Source organism: Arachis stenosperma, chromosome 1 (assembly GCF_014773155.1).
Source record: "Arachis stenosperma cultivar V10309 chromosome 1, arast.V10309.gnm1.PFL2, whole genome shotgun sequence".
Lineage (NCBI taxonomy): Eukaryota > Viridiplantae > Streptophyta > Magnoliopsida > Fabales > Fabaceae > Arachis > Arachis stenosperma.
The window spans coordinates 125,662,872-125,677,762 of NC_080377.1; the positions used below are offsets into that span (position 1 = coordinate 125,662,872).

Sequence of the window (14,891 nt, forward strand, 5' to 3'; positions counted from 1 at the left end):
ATGGTTACAAATCACAAAACTTGCTGACCTTACAGAATATTTTTTATGCAGGATTGCACCATTTCGTGCTGGACTAAGATGTCACTACATCCATGATTGGGACCCAAGCAAGATTACAAGAATTGCTGCCTACGTCATTATCCCTTTCTGTTAACTGTTATTGGCTCTCATAATTTCTCTCTTCCATTAACGAATGGAAAAAGCTCGCAATGTGGAACAATTACGATTTACGTGCAACGATACGCGACGCGTAATATCAGTATTTTTCTAGCATACTAAAGGATATGCATGCAGATCACATTACTCAATGATTATATGGGGCAACTTATATTATTTCCAAGATTGATGTACTTCCACAATCCGAGGGCTATCCTAGACTTCGAGTTCAACCAAGTGTTCAATGTATACTTCAAAATTCAGCCATTAGGCTCAGCAAGTTGATAGCAAAAACACAATTATGATACCCTTTTCCACATACATTTGGGCCGAAACGCCAAGCCATCTAACTGAACCTAAAGCAACAGAAAACATCATAAAATTTTAGGCAACAAGAAAATATGAACCCGCACCCACCCTGTTTCTTTTGATAATGACAGTTAAAGGACACCACGCCGAAATCCCTCATCAAAACTCACTATGGAAAAACCCTGATAGGTTCTATCAGTAGAAAACTGGTTCACATTAATACAGCAGCATTTATGCCAGTAAAGACCCCTGTGACGTAACAGCAGCCTTTGTACAGCTGCTAGAATTTCTGGATGACAACCGAATTTGCCAGTCCTGCCTGCTCTATAGACTGAGTTTCGTCGGAGAGAAGCTTTGGAGGGAAACCCATCACCTGAAGTTGATAATTACCTGCACCCCCAGGTCTAGAGGCGTTAATGAAGCCACGGATGTCGCCAATCGTGTGGTGATAATTGAAGCGTGATATCAAGCGGGTTCCATCGGCCAACCTGAGCTGTATTGAGGTTGTTGGCAATGACTGATCCACCACCAGGCCGGCAGAAGGGGTTGGAGCAGTGTTGGGAGGAGTTGAGCTTGGCTCTGGTGACCCTGAAGAAGAGCTGCTTCCTAGAGTTCTTCCCAAACCTTGAAATGCAACATGACGCTTCTCGGGTTCCTACAGGTGTGCAAAAAGAGATATAAAACTCCACATACAATTATAATCTCAAACATCAAAATCCACACGCACAAAAGAATGGATAGCATTTTAAAATGCAACTCTTCAGAAAAAATAGAACAACAAATTCAGTTGAATTCATCCTGTTTTGGTAGTGAAGTAGAGGGGTTGTTCATTGACACATAGTATCTTAGTGTATAAAAATAAAGAAATAAAAATCTGCAGAAGTTTTATATCTACAAAAGTAACCAAATTCATCATGGTTTTATACTAAATATAAGAGACAAATAACTACGAACTCAAACATAAAAACTCACAGGATACTTCTCATTCCTCCTTATGAGATTAACATTGACAGACGACCTCCTATCTGCAGGTTCAAGCTCTTTTGGACACTCGGATTTTTTTATGCTCTGCATTCAAACATAACAAATATCATTTAACACAATGAAATTAGTGACATATTCAAGAAGAAAGTAATGGTGTTAGTAGCCCAAACAGATCTCTGGACCATTCCTGTATAGTACTAGTTATGCTGGATTTCTTAGAAACTTTTGAAATATGACATTATTCCCTGAATAATAGTCACAAGGTTTTATTTTTCTTTTTTCTTTTTCTTTTTCTGACCATATACAAACTCTGCTTCGTATGTTTGTCGATTCCAATCCATTTATGAATGCAGAACTATAGTAACAGTTACCTCTAAAAATGAAGCATTTTCAGGGTCATCCAAACTCCTCAAAGGCCCATCATTTACAGTGAAACCATTAGTCCAAAAAACAATGTTATGAACAACAGCCTCGGGTTGCTGAGAAGCAGATTGTACAGTTTCCCCTGAGAGTAACCTGCCAGTTCCAGTAAAGCTTGTTGACCTTGGTGGCTCCTGAAGTTGATCAATAGGCCTTTCTACAGCTCCAAGTTGCCTTGCTTGATTAAAAATTGCATCCACGTCATTACCCTTTGAGGGATCCTGGACAAGCATTCCACTGGAGATGCAATATATAATATTTAAATTCAACAGGAAACTTCCAAATAACAAAACCAACTTAATATATGATTGAGACGTATATTTATTCATTGTAAGTTGTACCTGTTTATAATCCAATCCCACTTAATTAAATAAACAGACCATACAGCTTTTTAGGAGAAAAATAAGAGAGCCCAAGTACAATAACTCCTAATCAAAGGTGGTCAAGAGTGAGCTTTCACTAAAGAATGCTCATGGTTCTCAAAATACTTAAGCATAGAAGCAAAGCCTAAACATGAATATCCTGCATACTGTAATAGAGATGGCCTCAAAATATAGACATATGTTCAACATCAAAATTAAAATAACTAGTCACCAACAGAATAAGCATTAAGTAGCTTAAACAATCACATCAACAATGCTTGTAGTCATGATGCAAAGCTTCACACAAGTTATTACAGACTCTACAGTTGCCACAAAACAGAAACAACATCGTTGAGGTTAGGAAGAGCAACAGTGCTCATGAACATAAAGGGAATATAAGAAATGAACAAGACAAACCCAACATTGCATAACATCAATTATCAAAAGCGTGATTTTACTGCTTTTAACATCTTGAGGCAAATTTCAAACACCTTCGCCAAGAGATGATTTTTTGCAAAATCCAAAGAATTCAGTATGATTGAAGTCTAAAGCATACTTCTACCAAGAGATCCACAACAAGTGGATACCCCTCAATTTTTTCAATTATCTTTAATCAGATAAGATTTTCTGCTATATGCAGTTTAAGGCTTTATCTTTCAACCAGGCAACCCTAAAGTTCACATGTACAGCATGAACAAGAGGGAAAAGGTAACATTACTCAAACAGCAAAACAAGCAACAGCCTTAGTCTAGAGTCATGACAACATAATCTGAAGTATAAGGGCACCTAATCATGGGAAGAAAAACAGTACTATGGCAGCACGATTGCAACTCTCACTTCAGTTATACATAAGTCAGGCTACGGTTGGCAGAATTCAATCTTGCACTCTGAATAGTGTCAAAGTCTTTGATGATCCCAAGAGCAATAATTAGCAAGCTAATAGAAAATGTTCATAGATATTAAGCTACATCATGGACCTAAGAACTTAACAGTTGCTAACTATACAGAGCCAGCTAGCAGTAGATGAACTACAACAATGCAAAATTATGATGTGGTATCACGCAACACACAACAGAAATCAACTGCTAATGATATTATCACCAATTAAAGCCAATCTACTTGCAAACTGTAATTAACTCAATAGAATGGTTTCTTATCCTACATTTACATGTGCCGAATACCCAAAAATACCAAGGGAATTGGAAAAGTTGAGTTTTTTCTTTTTTTAATTAAAACAACAACAACAACAACAACAACAACAATAATAATAATAATAATAATAATAATAATAATAATAATATTACCTCTTCTCGCCGCCGGTGTAATACTCCTGAGGTTCATCGGAGTCGGAGTCGGAGTCAACGGACGGGCGGTTGAGATCGGAGAGTGTACGGATTCTGCCAGCTCTGCTGGAGGAGGGATTTGATGATTTCTTGTCCTTGGACGCCATTGATTTTCTTTCTTTCGCTTTGTTCCTTCTGCTACCGAAGAGAGAAGAGAATCAATATATCGTTGATTGTAGGAGTAGTTCAGTTTATCGTGTCGCACGGCGAATATCTTTATGTGCAGTGGACGGATTGATACGACGCCGTTTACTTTGCTTTGCGGTTTGCGTTCTCGCCAGCTGGCTCTTATCTCTCTTCCCTTTTTTTCTCCAACAAACAAAATATTTATATATTTATTTTTCTATTTTTTTTGTATCATAATTTTATTAATCAACCAAACCTAATAACCTAAGTAGTACTAAATGACCAATAGAAATAGCATTCAACTAAAAAGTTTCAAATAGGACGCTGCTAAAATAATAGGATAAAGCATCAACTAGCTTTCTGTTACAAGTTGAAGACAATTTACCCTGAAGTAAAATCTGTGTTTAATCATTCTTGTGTATTTTAATGGCAATAATGATTTTTGAATCAAGTCAAATGTTACAAATGATTCCAGAAGAAATATTTTTAAACCAAATCAATTCATGAATTTAGTCATTCCAACACATACATACATACACATATACATATATAAAATCCAATTTCCAAGTACTATTCCATTTTAATTATCCAAAACAGATTAAAGTTTAAAACTAATAAAACTTGTATCACAAAAAATTTAAATCGTAGTATGGTAGAATCCTACAAAAACATAACGATGCATTGTATGTGCATATTAGCAAGCAATTAATATTAATTGGATGGAAAAAAAAAACAAATTTACAGATTTTCTTCAACTAGAAAATAATACTACAGAAAGAACTTCGGCATACTCATGCTACTTTTCATACATTATTGAAAACCCTTGAAGATACGTTTGCTTGCCAAACCTCCAATTTAATTCCGATTATTTTTTCGAAGGACAAGACTATTTTTATAATAAAAAAAATATTTTAACTCTAACAAAATTATATTAAAAAATTAAAATATTTTAGTATCTAACAAAATTATTTTAAAATAATATAATTTTTTTATTAAAAATTATTAAATAGTAACAGAAATTAATATTGTAGGTTTTTATTTATAATTTATGAGAATTTTAAACTTTTACAATTTTTTTTATTTTAGAAACTACTACCATCACTATTATCATCATTTTTTTATTATTATTGTCATAATTTCTACTTTTACTATCTATTTAATATATAATACTTATGCAGTTTAGTCCTTGAAACACACGAATATTGTTTCCACCAAAACCAGGCTTTTTCCACAACGACACGTTGCCAGAAAGCTATAGTGTTCCCTCTAACAATAGCTAATAAGTAAACATTCTCAGTGATGATACGTGGACATGCTTAAGAGAGAACTCAACTCATGAACAATCCAAAAATTCACACGATTAGAAGAGTTCCCTCCAAAAATAGTTCAGTAGCCATCATTCTTGGCGACGACACGTCGCGATTAAACAACAGGTTCCCTCCATGAACATGAAGATGCGTGGCAACCGCATAGTCGACACCTGTCCAAGATGATATTAAAACAAATCTCACCAACTCCATATATAGAAAATTTGTAAATATCAAAGTTAGGATGATAGAATACATGCAACCATTTGCAGGCTTGTGAAAGGATAAAAGAGAATGTTGTTTATAATATGCAAAATTTTATTGTTAAAATTAATAATGCCAATGTTAGGACAATTTCATATAAGTACAGGCTTAGCTTTTATACAAAGATTGAGGTGGTAGTCTTACCTATTGAGACTTTCGCTTTTAACCCATTCAACTTTCATCCATTTGTTGAACTTGAGGCAAATGGTTCAAGTGATGAAAATTTATTGTTTGGTAAATTAAATTCTTATAGTGCTTATTCAGTGCTGCTATAATTAGGAACTTTTATACAGTTTTATATTTAAACGTATATATTGTGGAACGCAAATTATATAAGAGAGGTTGTTGCAAAAAAGGGACATGATTACCTGGCGGGTCAAGAAAGCAAGCGTATTGCACTACAGTTGAAAAGTCTAGAGTAATGTTTAATATTTATACTATATTGAAGGTGTAAATTTTGTTATGATTTCCAATCATTTAGATAAGTCTTATGATGGATATGAACTGTGAAAAAATCGTATAAGAAATTTTGTATGTTTTTCTTTCCAAGAAACAAAAAATTAAATGTACATTGTTCGGAGAATTGGTTGAGCAAGTGATTCCACACCTCCAAGGAGATGATAGGGAGCCTTTTATAATCGTGGTTCAATCCTTTAAGTCCAATATATACTTAAGTTCTGTGAATATTCAAAGTACTTACTATGTCTCCAAATGCTACTTCAATCTAACCTTCCTGAGGTTATTATCTTCAAAAAAAGTTTATCTCATGAGTGCCTAAATTGCTGCTTTATTATGTGTTTAGGAATTAGAATTTAAAAAGAATATTGATCTGCATAAACTCTTTTGGTTGTGTCCACAAATTGGCAATAGATATTGTGTCCTATTCACAACAAATAACTCAACTTGAGACACAATCTCAATACTTTGTGGTAGATGAGATTAGTGCAGGTATTACTATTATCCCAATGTGAACTATAGAGGAGGTCCTTAATATGACTCAGGTAAGGGTGCTTTATGATTACTTAAGCCGTAACCATTTTCTTATTGATCTTGGAGCATTTTGTTAGAAAACCTCATGCTGGATTGTTGGCAATGTTATATCCATAGAGGTTGGTAAAGATGACTGGTCCTATACATCGTGTAAGACATGTCTGAAGAAGGTTGTAGAGAACAAAGATAGGTATTAGTGTGATCATTATAGGCGTATAGGTTTTAAGGCTATGCTAAGATTAGTTGTTAAACGAGTAATCTTTTTTAGCTTCTCTAAGCAACTGATTAGCATCATGAACTAGCAAATTTTCTGCAGTTGCATGTGATGATATCTTATTGTTAAGGGTAATGTGCTGATGAGATGTTCATGCAGGTATCGGCTACAAATTATTGTGACTGATGGAAGTAGTTGTACGAAGCTTTTTCTTTGGAATAAAGAAGCAGAGCAAATGGTGGAAAAGGCTACTATGAAAGTTAAGGAGTTATGTGTAAGTCTTCAACATTCGACTTAAAAAATTTGTCATGTCAAATAAGGTTCTGTAACTGACAAAGAAATGATAATGTGCATGTAAAGAAGTGAAAAAAAATATAGTCATACCCTAAATACTTGGAGAATATCATTGACAAAAAATTCTTATTCAAGCTTAACATCACCTACAAGAACATAAATTTCGTGGAGTGGGTGTACAACGTCACTAAACTTTCAGATAATGAGTACCTCATGTCCAGTTTTGGTTGTGCTAACTCTTGTGATGCTTGTGTAAGTATAGTATATGTTGTCACAGGAACAAAAACATACATGTGTTGAAGACTTTAATGTTAAAACTAATTGATCCCTTAAATTCATCTTGCATCCTGTAGTTTAATAAAATGCTAGCAAATACCCCTATAACTGAAACGGATGATGAAACCAATGGACATGCTACAGTTCGTCTCTCCAATGTAACCGGTTTATCTGTGGTTCTTTTTATCATTAGATTTTCTTATGCAGAAATATGTGATTCTAATGAAAAGGTAGTTGATGGTTGGATTGACTAATTGTTTAGTTTCTGTAAACCCTACGATTCTGCTGTTGAGAGCAATGACGACAGTTCCTATCAGGCTTCAGCCAAGAGATCTTGCGCAGATGCATGTGATGGCTCTACGATAAAAGCATCGGCGAACAAAACATTTAAGAGAAACTGTGAAAAGAAAAAGATGGATTGATCAGTTTGTATCTTAGTGATGGTGTTGGTTTCTTTAAGAAGTCGTGATGAGACAAATCTTTTGTCAGCATTCTACTTTAGTAGTTATTAGCATTGTGTTTTCGTCGTGGTTTATGTTTTCACTATCCTTGCAATGGTTCTCTATGTTAAGCATCATGTTTCCCTCAGATTGGCTTGCTTTGTTATAAATTTCTCAGTTTTAGCATTTTTTTCAAAATTGCTTCCACTTATTCCATATTCACACAATTCTGCGAAAAAATGGGTTAGCAATCTAGTATGTATCATCATAGGCTCTTGGATATTTTTTATCCATAGAATATACTGTAATCTTAAAATTTCATTTTGTTTTTGTTGATTTTGAGTTACAATTTTGTTTGATGTGTTTAGATGACATTAGAATAGACTATGCATGTTGAATATTGTTGTTTGCTTAAAGTTGCTTTAAATTTTAAGTTGAGTATAGTGGTGTATTGCTAATGGTTCTTAGGAATAGTATATGATAAAATAGATAGATTAGATTTATTATAATTTATAATGACTCAAGAATAGTTACAGGCCCTTAATATGGTGTAGAAATATATATTTTTTTTTATCATATTGTAGTATAGATTCTTCATTCTTAGTTCCAGTAAATAGAAATGTAAGATGTTCCAACAATGACAATAAACAAAAGTCAAAGACAATCCTTAGACCACGTGGAATTACTACTTAAAAAACTTGTTTTCACATACGGCCAAATTTATGTTGTCATCTCAAGAGTGATAAATAAAAAAGGGTTGAAAATTCTGATTGCTCATAACGAAAACACAGACAAGACTGAGAATATTGTCTACCCTGAAGTCTTTAGATATATATGACAATAAGTTCAAAATTAGGTATTCTTTAAAATTTTTATGATTTATATATACATCAATTTTCGCTCATAAAAAACAATTTATTCCTTAGTTCACATTGTTATGACTTTATTGCCAACCACAATGCTACATTTCACCAACATTGTTTTTTTATTGCAATTTATATCATAATGTATAATTTTTTTATATTTAGCTCAATCTTACAGATCTAGCGAAAATATCCAAATCTTCAATTTTAAATACTTGCAATCTTACCATATGAGATATTAGATATCTTACCATCAACAAGGGATTAAGGCTCATATTGCTCATTTTAGTGATCTCACTCTAACTCTTTATTTGTATTTCTATTACCGTAAACTTATGTTCTTTTCATATCTTTTGCATGATCAGAAATCCATTTCAATTGTTAGTACGTATTAGTTATTAATTCACAACTACTATTCCTACGTTTAAAACATAAATTCTTTTCGTTAAATTTATTCTTCCATATTCATATTTTCTACAAATCAAATCTTAGTCAATCTCAATCATCAAATATATGCCACTATTTTATTCTATTATTCATATCATCAAAACATTACTTAGGGATAACAGAATAACATCAACTTTCTTACCTATCCATTTTTCTTTATATAAATCGGTTCTAAGTGCTTTAGAATTTACCTATAGTTTTCTAAATTATAATGATGCTCTTTGATTTTCAATACCAAATAAAAAACTAAATACGCGTTAACTTCATCTCATTATATACTACATTTGTGTTGCTTCTACATAGCGCGGATGTCTTGCTAGTTTTAATTATCCAATCATATCTTGTCATCATATTTTACCATCATCGTTATTTTCTCTATTATTATCAATACCATCAACATTACTATTATTTTCTCTCATTTTCTGTGGGATGTTATTTTTTTAAATTCGTATTATAATTATTTTTTCTTCTTATGACTTTATTTTTAATAATAGTCTTTTTCTATTTAATTGCTACTATTAAAAGAATTTTTTAAAAAACAAATATATTAATAATTTGTAAAAATTTAAAATTTTTACAAATTATAAATAACTCATCTTCTAAAATTAATTTTTATTATTATTTAATAAAATTTTTAACAGATATTTTTAAATATGGACATATGCTGATATGCTTGTAAATAATGTCTATCCAGGGCATACCATATATATATATATATATAATTTTTTCACTTTCTAGATAGCTTTACCAGTGATATTAATTAGGTAAGGAAAAGTGGAGAATCAAAGAAAGCGAAAGGAATGAGAAAGAGAGTAGTAGCGCAATTGCGCAAAGGACCGTTTACTTAGGTACCCGACCAATTCGATTATATACAAAAGTAATTAAATCATAGCATCTTGAGATACATGGACAAACGGATGTAACTAAGATTTAGGATGATATCATTTGTAGTACTCACTCCTAAATTTATGTGCCATACATTTACTATAGCTATATTTTGTTGGCCAATTCTATGGTGCCTATAAATTAGTGTCTAAATTTTGCCTAATTTACCTTTTGTAGTAAATTTTAATTTTTTAAAAATTATTTATTATTATATCTTTTAAATTAAATATTATTTTTTAACCTTTTTTAATAAATAGATAACATCTTTTAAGCACCATAACATTCACCTATTTTGTTTCTCACTTAGTCCAACCAATTAGATTAAGCAAGTTTTATTATTTGATGACTTAGAAGTTAGCATATAATAATAGTTTATTGTGTACTTCCTTCTAATCACTAAGCAGTTTACTTACTGGCTTACGAAAAAGAATTAACAGCTTTTTGGATCCCTTAATTAAGTATATCATATATCAGCCCTTTTTTTCGAAGTTAAATAATAGAGTAATTACTTAACAATCTTAAAAGTAAATATTTTAATCTCTAAAAAAATTAATATATAGGATAATTTTTAAGGTTTTATTCCAACGGTCAAAATTAGTTCTTAATTTATTTTTTGGTAAAATAATTATCTAAATTACTCTCTAAAAATTTTAAAAGTAAATATTTTAATTTTAAAAAAAATTAATACAATAGATCAATCTCTAACATTTTTTTAACAATTCTCCGTCTATTTTACTTTACTATATCTCAACCTTTATTATTATTATTAACTTAGTTTTGTGCGTGTGCATGATGACACTATCATATTAATATATTTTTTTCGTTAGAAACAAGTAAGATAAATAATGATATTTTGAAATTCAAATTAAAATATTTTCTTTTAATACAAACATATTTTTAAAATAAGACATCTTTTAATTATATTAAATATAAAATATCAAATAATTTTAACTTTAAATTTTTTGTAAAATAATCTTTAATAATTTATTATATATATATATTTATATTTATATTATAAACACATATATAAAAATCTAATGAATAAATTTATTATTATTTTTATCTAAAAAATACAAAAAATTATGGTATATTATTATTGTACAATTAATAATAATAATAATAATAATAATAATAATAATAATTTTATTTTACTCTTTTTCTTTATGAAAGACTGATTTGTCTGCTAGAATAAAATTTTGAGAATTAATCTGTGTATTAATTATTTTTTAGAGATTAAAATTTTTTATTTTAAAATTTTTAGGGACTAATTTAAGTAATTACTCTATCAAAAAATAAACTAAAAATTTATTTATTTGTTGAAGTAAAACTTTAAAAATTAATTTGTGTATTAATTTTTTTAAAAATTAAAATGTGTACTTTTAAAATCTTTTGGAATTGATTTGGAAAATTACTATACAACTCATTGCAGTGAAACATTTATATTGTGTGTATTGGGTCCATTGGGTTTCTCCTACCGTTTATTGGGCTTTAGTTTTACGACAAAAAGATATCTAATGGACAAGAATTAATTAAGGCTGACATCTGGAAGCAAGATTCTCTCTAATTTTTTGAACACTTGATAAAATACAGTGTGATTTCTCACTTTTAATTTTATAAGTGGGATTAAAAATAAATAAAAAAAATAATAAATAATTAGATTAAACACTGTACACATCCATTTTTTTTTTTTGGGAGAGAATTCACTCTCAAAAACTTCCAAAAGCTCCTACCTTTCAAAATCTATTATTCTAGATAGATTTAAAATTCTTTTGGGTTAGTCGAGTAGAAATGTTTGGAGTCAATACTTTTTATTAATATTAGTTATTATTTTAGGTTAATACTCTATTTATATTATTGTGATTTAAGAATTAAAATTTAATATTTAAAGTTTAAGATTTAGAATTTAAGTAATATTATATTTTTGAATATTATGTATAAAAATATCTTTGTTGATGAAGTAGTAAAAAAAAAACTAGTCATATAACATTGCTTTTATAAGAAACTGATTTGAAGCGGATCTGGCCCTTACGGCCCAGTCTCATTAAACTGGAGGCCTTAGAAGGCTAACCTTTTGAAATTTGAAATGGATCCAAAAGCCCAAATCCATATCGGAAAACAAATAGTTTAGAGCATTTTGAGGCAACGGTCTGATCTAAGACCATTTTTATTAAGAGATGAAACAAATGAAATCTTATAAAATCCAATTGATGACATATGAATAGTGTTCTTAAAGGCAAAGCTGTAATTTATGATGTAATCATAAAATGGAAAAGTACCCAGAAGTAGGTATGTTTTTCTGTATCTAAAATACATCACTCGCATATTGAACCAACTTAAACGTGAGAGTTCTCTTACAACTACTTCGCTGGCAACTGAATATATAAAAAGGATTTTATTAGGTAGACAATGACTTTCGTAAATAATGTAAATAATGAATTTTAAAATTAGTCTAATAAAATAAAAATACACTGCACTTTCAAATTACACACATAAATTTTAATATTAAAATAACCATCTGTACACCTAATAAATTGAACATCTCATATATCAATTGTTCACCTTGTTTAATATTTTCATTATCTATTTATATTTTTTCGTCGAAAAAGTAATAACACATCTAGTCAGGAAGTAATTACCAAATTTAAACAGAAGCCTTGATTCTTTAATCAAACTTGGGAAGACTATGATAGTATGATCCAAAGCTAAACTAGCTAGCTAGCTAGCAAAGTCTGATGACTTTACAGGAAGAAGGACAAAAGCAACCACTATTAAATCGTTTTTAAGAGGTTGGTGTGTACATGAATGACATTACAGACTGCTTCAATTAAGAGCCTTCATTTCAACTACAAAGCAACTCAGCCATTTCGTACGTACTTCAAATATCTTAAATAACCACAAGCAACTCCTCCTTCCTCCTTGCTATCTTACTATCCACTTCAAATGTACAATCACAATTCACAAGCATTCCATGAGAAAATTATTATTATTATTATTATTATTCATAAAATAATCACAAACAAACACCCCTTCGAATATACTCCTTTCTTTTGATTCTTTCAACTCCCAATACCCAAAAGCACATCCTCTATTCAGTTCTGAGTTCTGACGTACACTCAGAATGAAATATGACAGCATTAAAAATTAAAATAAAGGGTAGAAAACAGTGACCTAAGTCATAGACTCATAGCCTCACTTGCAGATATATATAGACTGAAGGAAAGTCAGAACACGATTTAATTTAGTTAATTAATTAAAATATACATACATTCCGTAGCTAGCCATGACAGTAACCCATCTATTCAAAATCCTAAAGTTCCAAGTCAGAACAGATACTTTTTTGAGTTACATCCAAAACACGGTGTGAAAAAAGGTAGACTTGTAGCTTTCTTTACAGCAATATATAGGAACAAAAATAAGATAATAATAATAAATAGTCAATTAGGAAATAATATTTTATGGATGAACTATAAATGTAAAAATTATATCACGTGATACATTTATCCATAAAATTTTAATCCATATACACGTCTAGTAGGCAATTAGTTAAATTAAACTAGATAATTATAGACATTGGCTCAGCTAAAAATGAAATGACTAGTGAGAGGTTAGAAGGGTTTTCTTGAAGAGGCTGCGCAAATTGAAAAGCTTAGAACCAACATTACCACCGTCAGCACCGTTACTGTTACCGTTACCGTTACTGGGACGAACAGTACTGTTAGAACCAACGGCACTGTTCATCACATCACTTCTGCAGCTCAAGTGGGTTCGGTAACCGATGCATGTCGGAACATTTATGTTCAAAACTCTCGCTTTTCCACCTTCCCCGCCGGATGACGAGACCTTACTCCGGCGACCCACCGTGGAGGTTTCTCTTTTCGACCACTTTTCGTGGTTGAGAAACAGTGGTTCTGTGTTCTTGGAAGTGGAGCCACCGCGCCTGACCTGCCAAACGGGGCTGCTCCGCCCTAAATGGACCCCGCCCCGACCCGGGCTACTGGGCCACTTCCTGGACTTGGATTCTCCGGCGGAATTGCTCCGAGAACAAGGCGCGCTGTTCGTCTTGCGGGTCGCCGGAGCTCCGGGAAAGAGCTTGGGTCGGGTCACTGCGTTCCCCGCTGACCTGCTCCTGGAGAATGGCCATATGTTGATATTCAGCTCGGCCGCTGAAGCCGTGGAGGCGCCGCCTTTCCTGTCTTTCTTCTTGGCTTTGTCTTTCTCATTATCGTTCTCTTGTGCACTGTTGTTGTTCTCCGAGTTCTTCTTTTCACTACTCTTCCTGAAAATGTCTCTCCAGCGCTTGGAAGAAGAGAGCGTGGCGGCGGCGGGTGAGGAGTCGGTTATGGAGGCAGATGGCTCAGGAGGTGGAGGCGGGTCCGGCTGTGATGAGGAAGTAGATGTTTGTTGCGTGTCGGTGTTATGGATTTGGGTTTTCGAAGAGACAAGGTGGAGAGGAAGGAGGACGCCGTCGACAAAGAGTTCATCGGCGGACAGGATGTCGGGTTGGGGACAAGACGGGTTTCGGACCATCCAGAACTCAAACTCCGGCGACTTTGGCGGGCAATCATCAGAGGTGGTTGTTCTTGTTCGAGGTTGTAGGCTTTTGGTGTCCATGTTTGTTTGTTTGTTTGTTTTAAGAGACACACAAGAAATTAAAAGATGAGATGAGAGGAAATGAGAGCGTGGAATTGAAGGAGCAGACCAAATATTTAAAACAGCCACCCATACATACATACATTTTCAATATTGCCCCGCTCGGGTGGGACCTTTTTCCCCATGCAACCATCCTTATAGCAATACCATACAATACACTAAAAAACGTAACTGTACAAAATTTCTTATAATCTTTTAGTAGATAAGTCATCATATATATAGATATGAGTTAAATTTAGCCATGCAGGATTTTGTTTTTGTAGTTCAATATGTACCAAACTCACGAAAACAAAGATGCAAAAGGTATACGATGATGTACACAAAAATAATGTATATAACTATATATCAGAATATATTTAGGATAGGATATTATTTATGAAAATAAAATTAGTTTTATATTTAGAAAAAACAATTATTTATACTAAATGCTAATAAAATTATTTATGAAAATAAAAATGGTAAAAATGAAGGAAATATATATATACTAATAGAATAAAATTATTTTTTTAAGACAGTGACGATTGAGTAGATGGTAAAATTGGAAGCAAAAGAGGAGGTGTT

The 14,891-nt window shown here is 32.1% G+C and overlaps 2 protein-coding genes and 1 pseudogene across 2 annotated transcripts; 1 reads left to right on the forward strand and 2 right to left on the reverse strand.

Moving 5' to 3' along the window:
• Positions 1–291: 291 nt before the first annotated feature.
• Positions 292–3,842, reverse strand: LOC130971040 (plant UBX domain-containing protein 4). Its single transcript, XM_057897085.1, has 4 exons — positions 3,536–3,842; positions 1,821–2,106; positions 1,438–1,533; positions 292–1,120 (listed from the first exon to the last, which is right to left on the reverse strand). The coding sequence occupies exons 1-4, from the start codon at positions 3,679–3,681 to the stop codon at positions 746–748; spliced, it is 903 nt and encodes a 300-aa protein (XP_057753068.1). The 5' UTR covers positions 3,682–3,842; the 3' UTR covers positions 292–745.
• A 1,922-nt stretch (positions 3,843–5,764) lies between these two features.
• LOC130934089 (uncharacterized) lies at positions 5,765–7,299 on the forward strand (annotated as a pseudogene).
• Positions 7,300–13,143: 5,844 nt separating this feature from the next.
• Positions 13,144–14,348, reverse strand: LOC130971023 (uncharacterized). The gene has a single exon (XM_057897084.1). The coding sequence runs from the start codon at positions 14,289–14,291 to the stop codon at positions 13,275–13,277; it is 1,017 nt and encodes a 338-aa protein (XP_057753067.1). The 5' UTR covers positions 14,292–14,348; the 3' UTR covers positions 13,144–13,274.
• Positions 14,349–14,891: the final 543 nt, after the last annotated feature.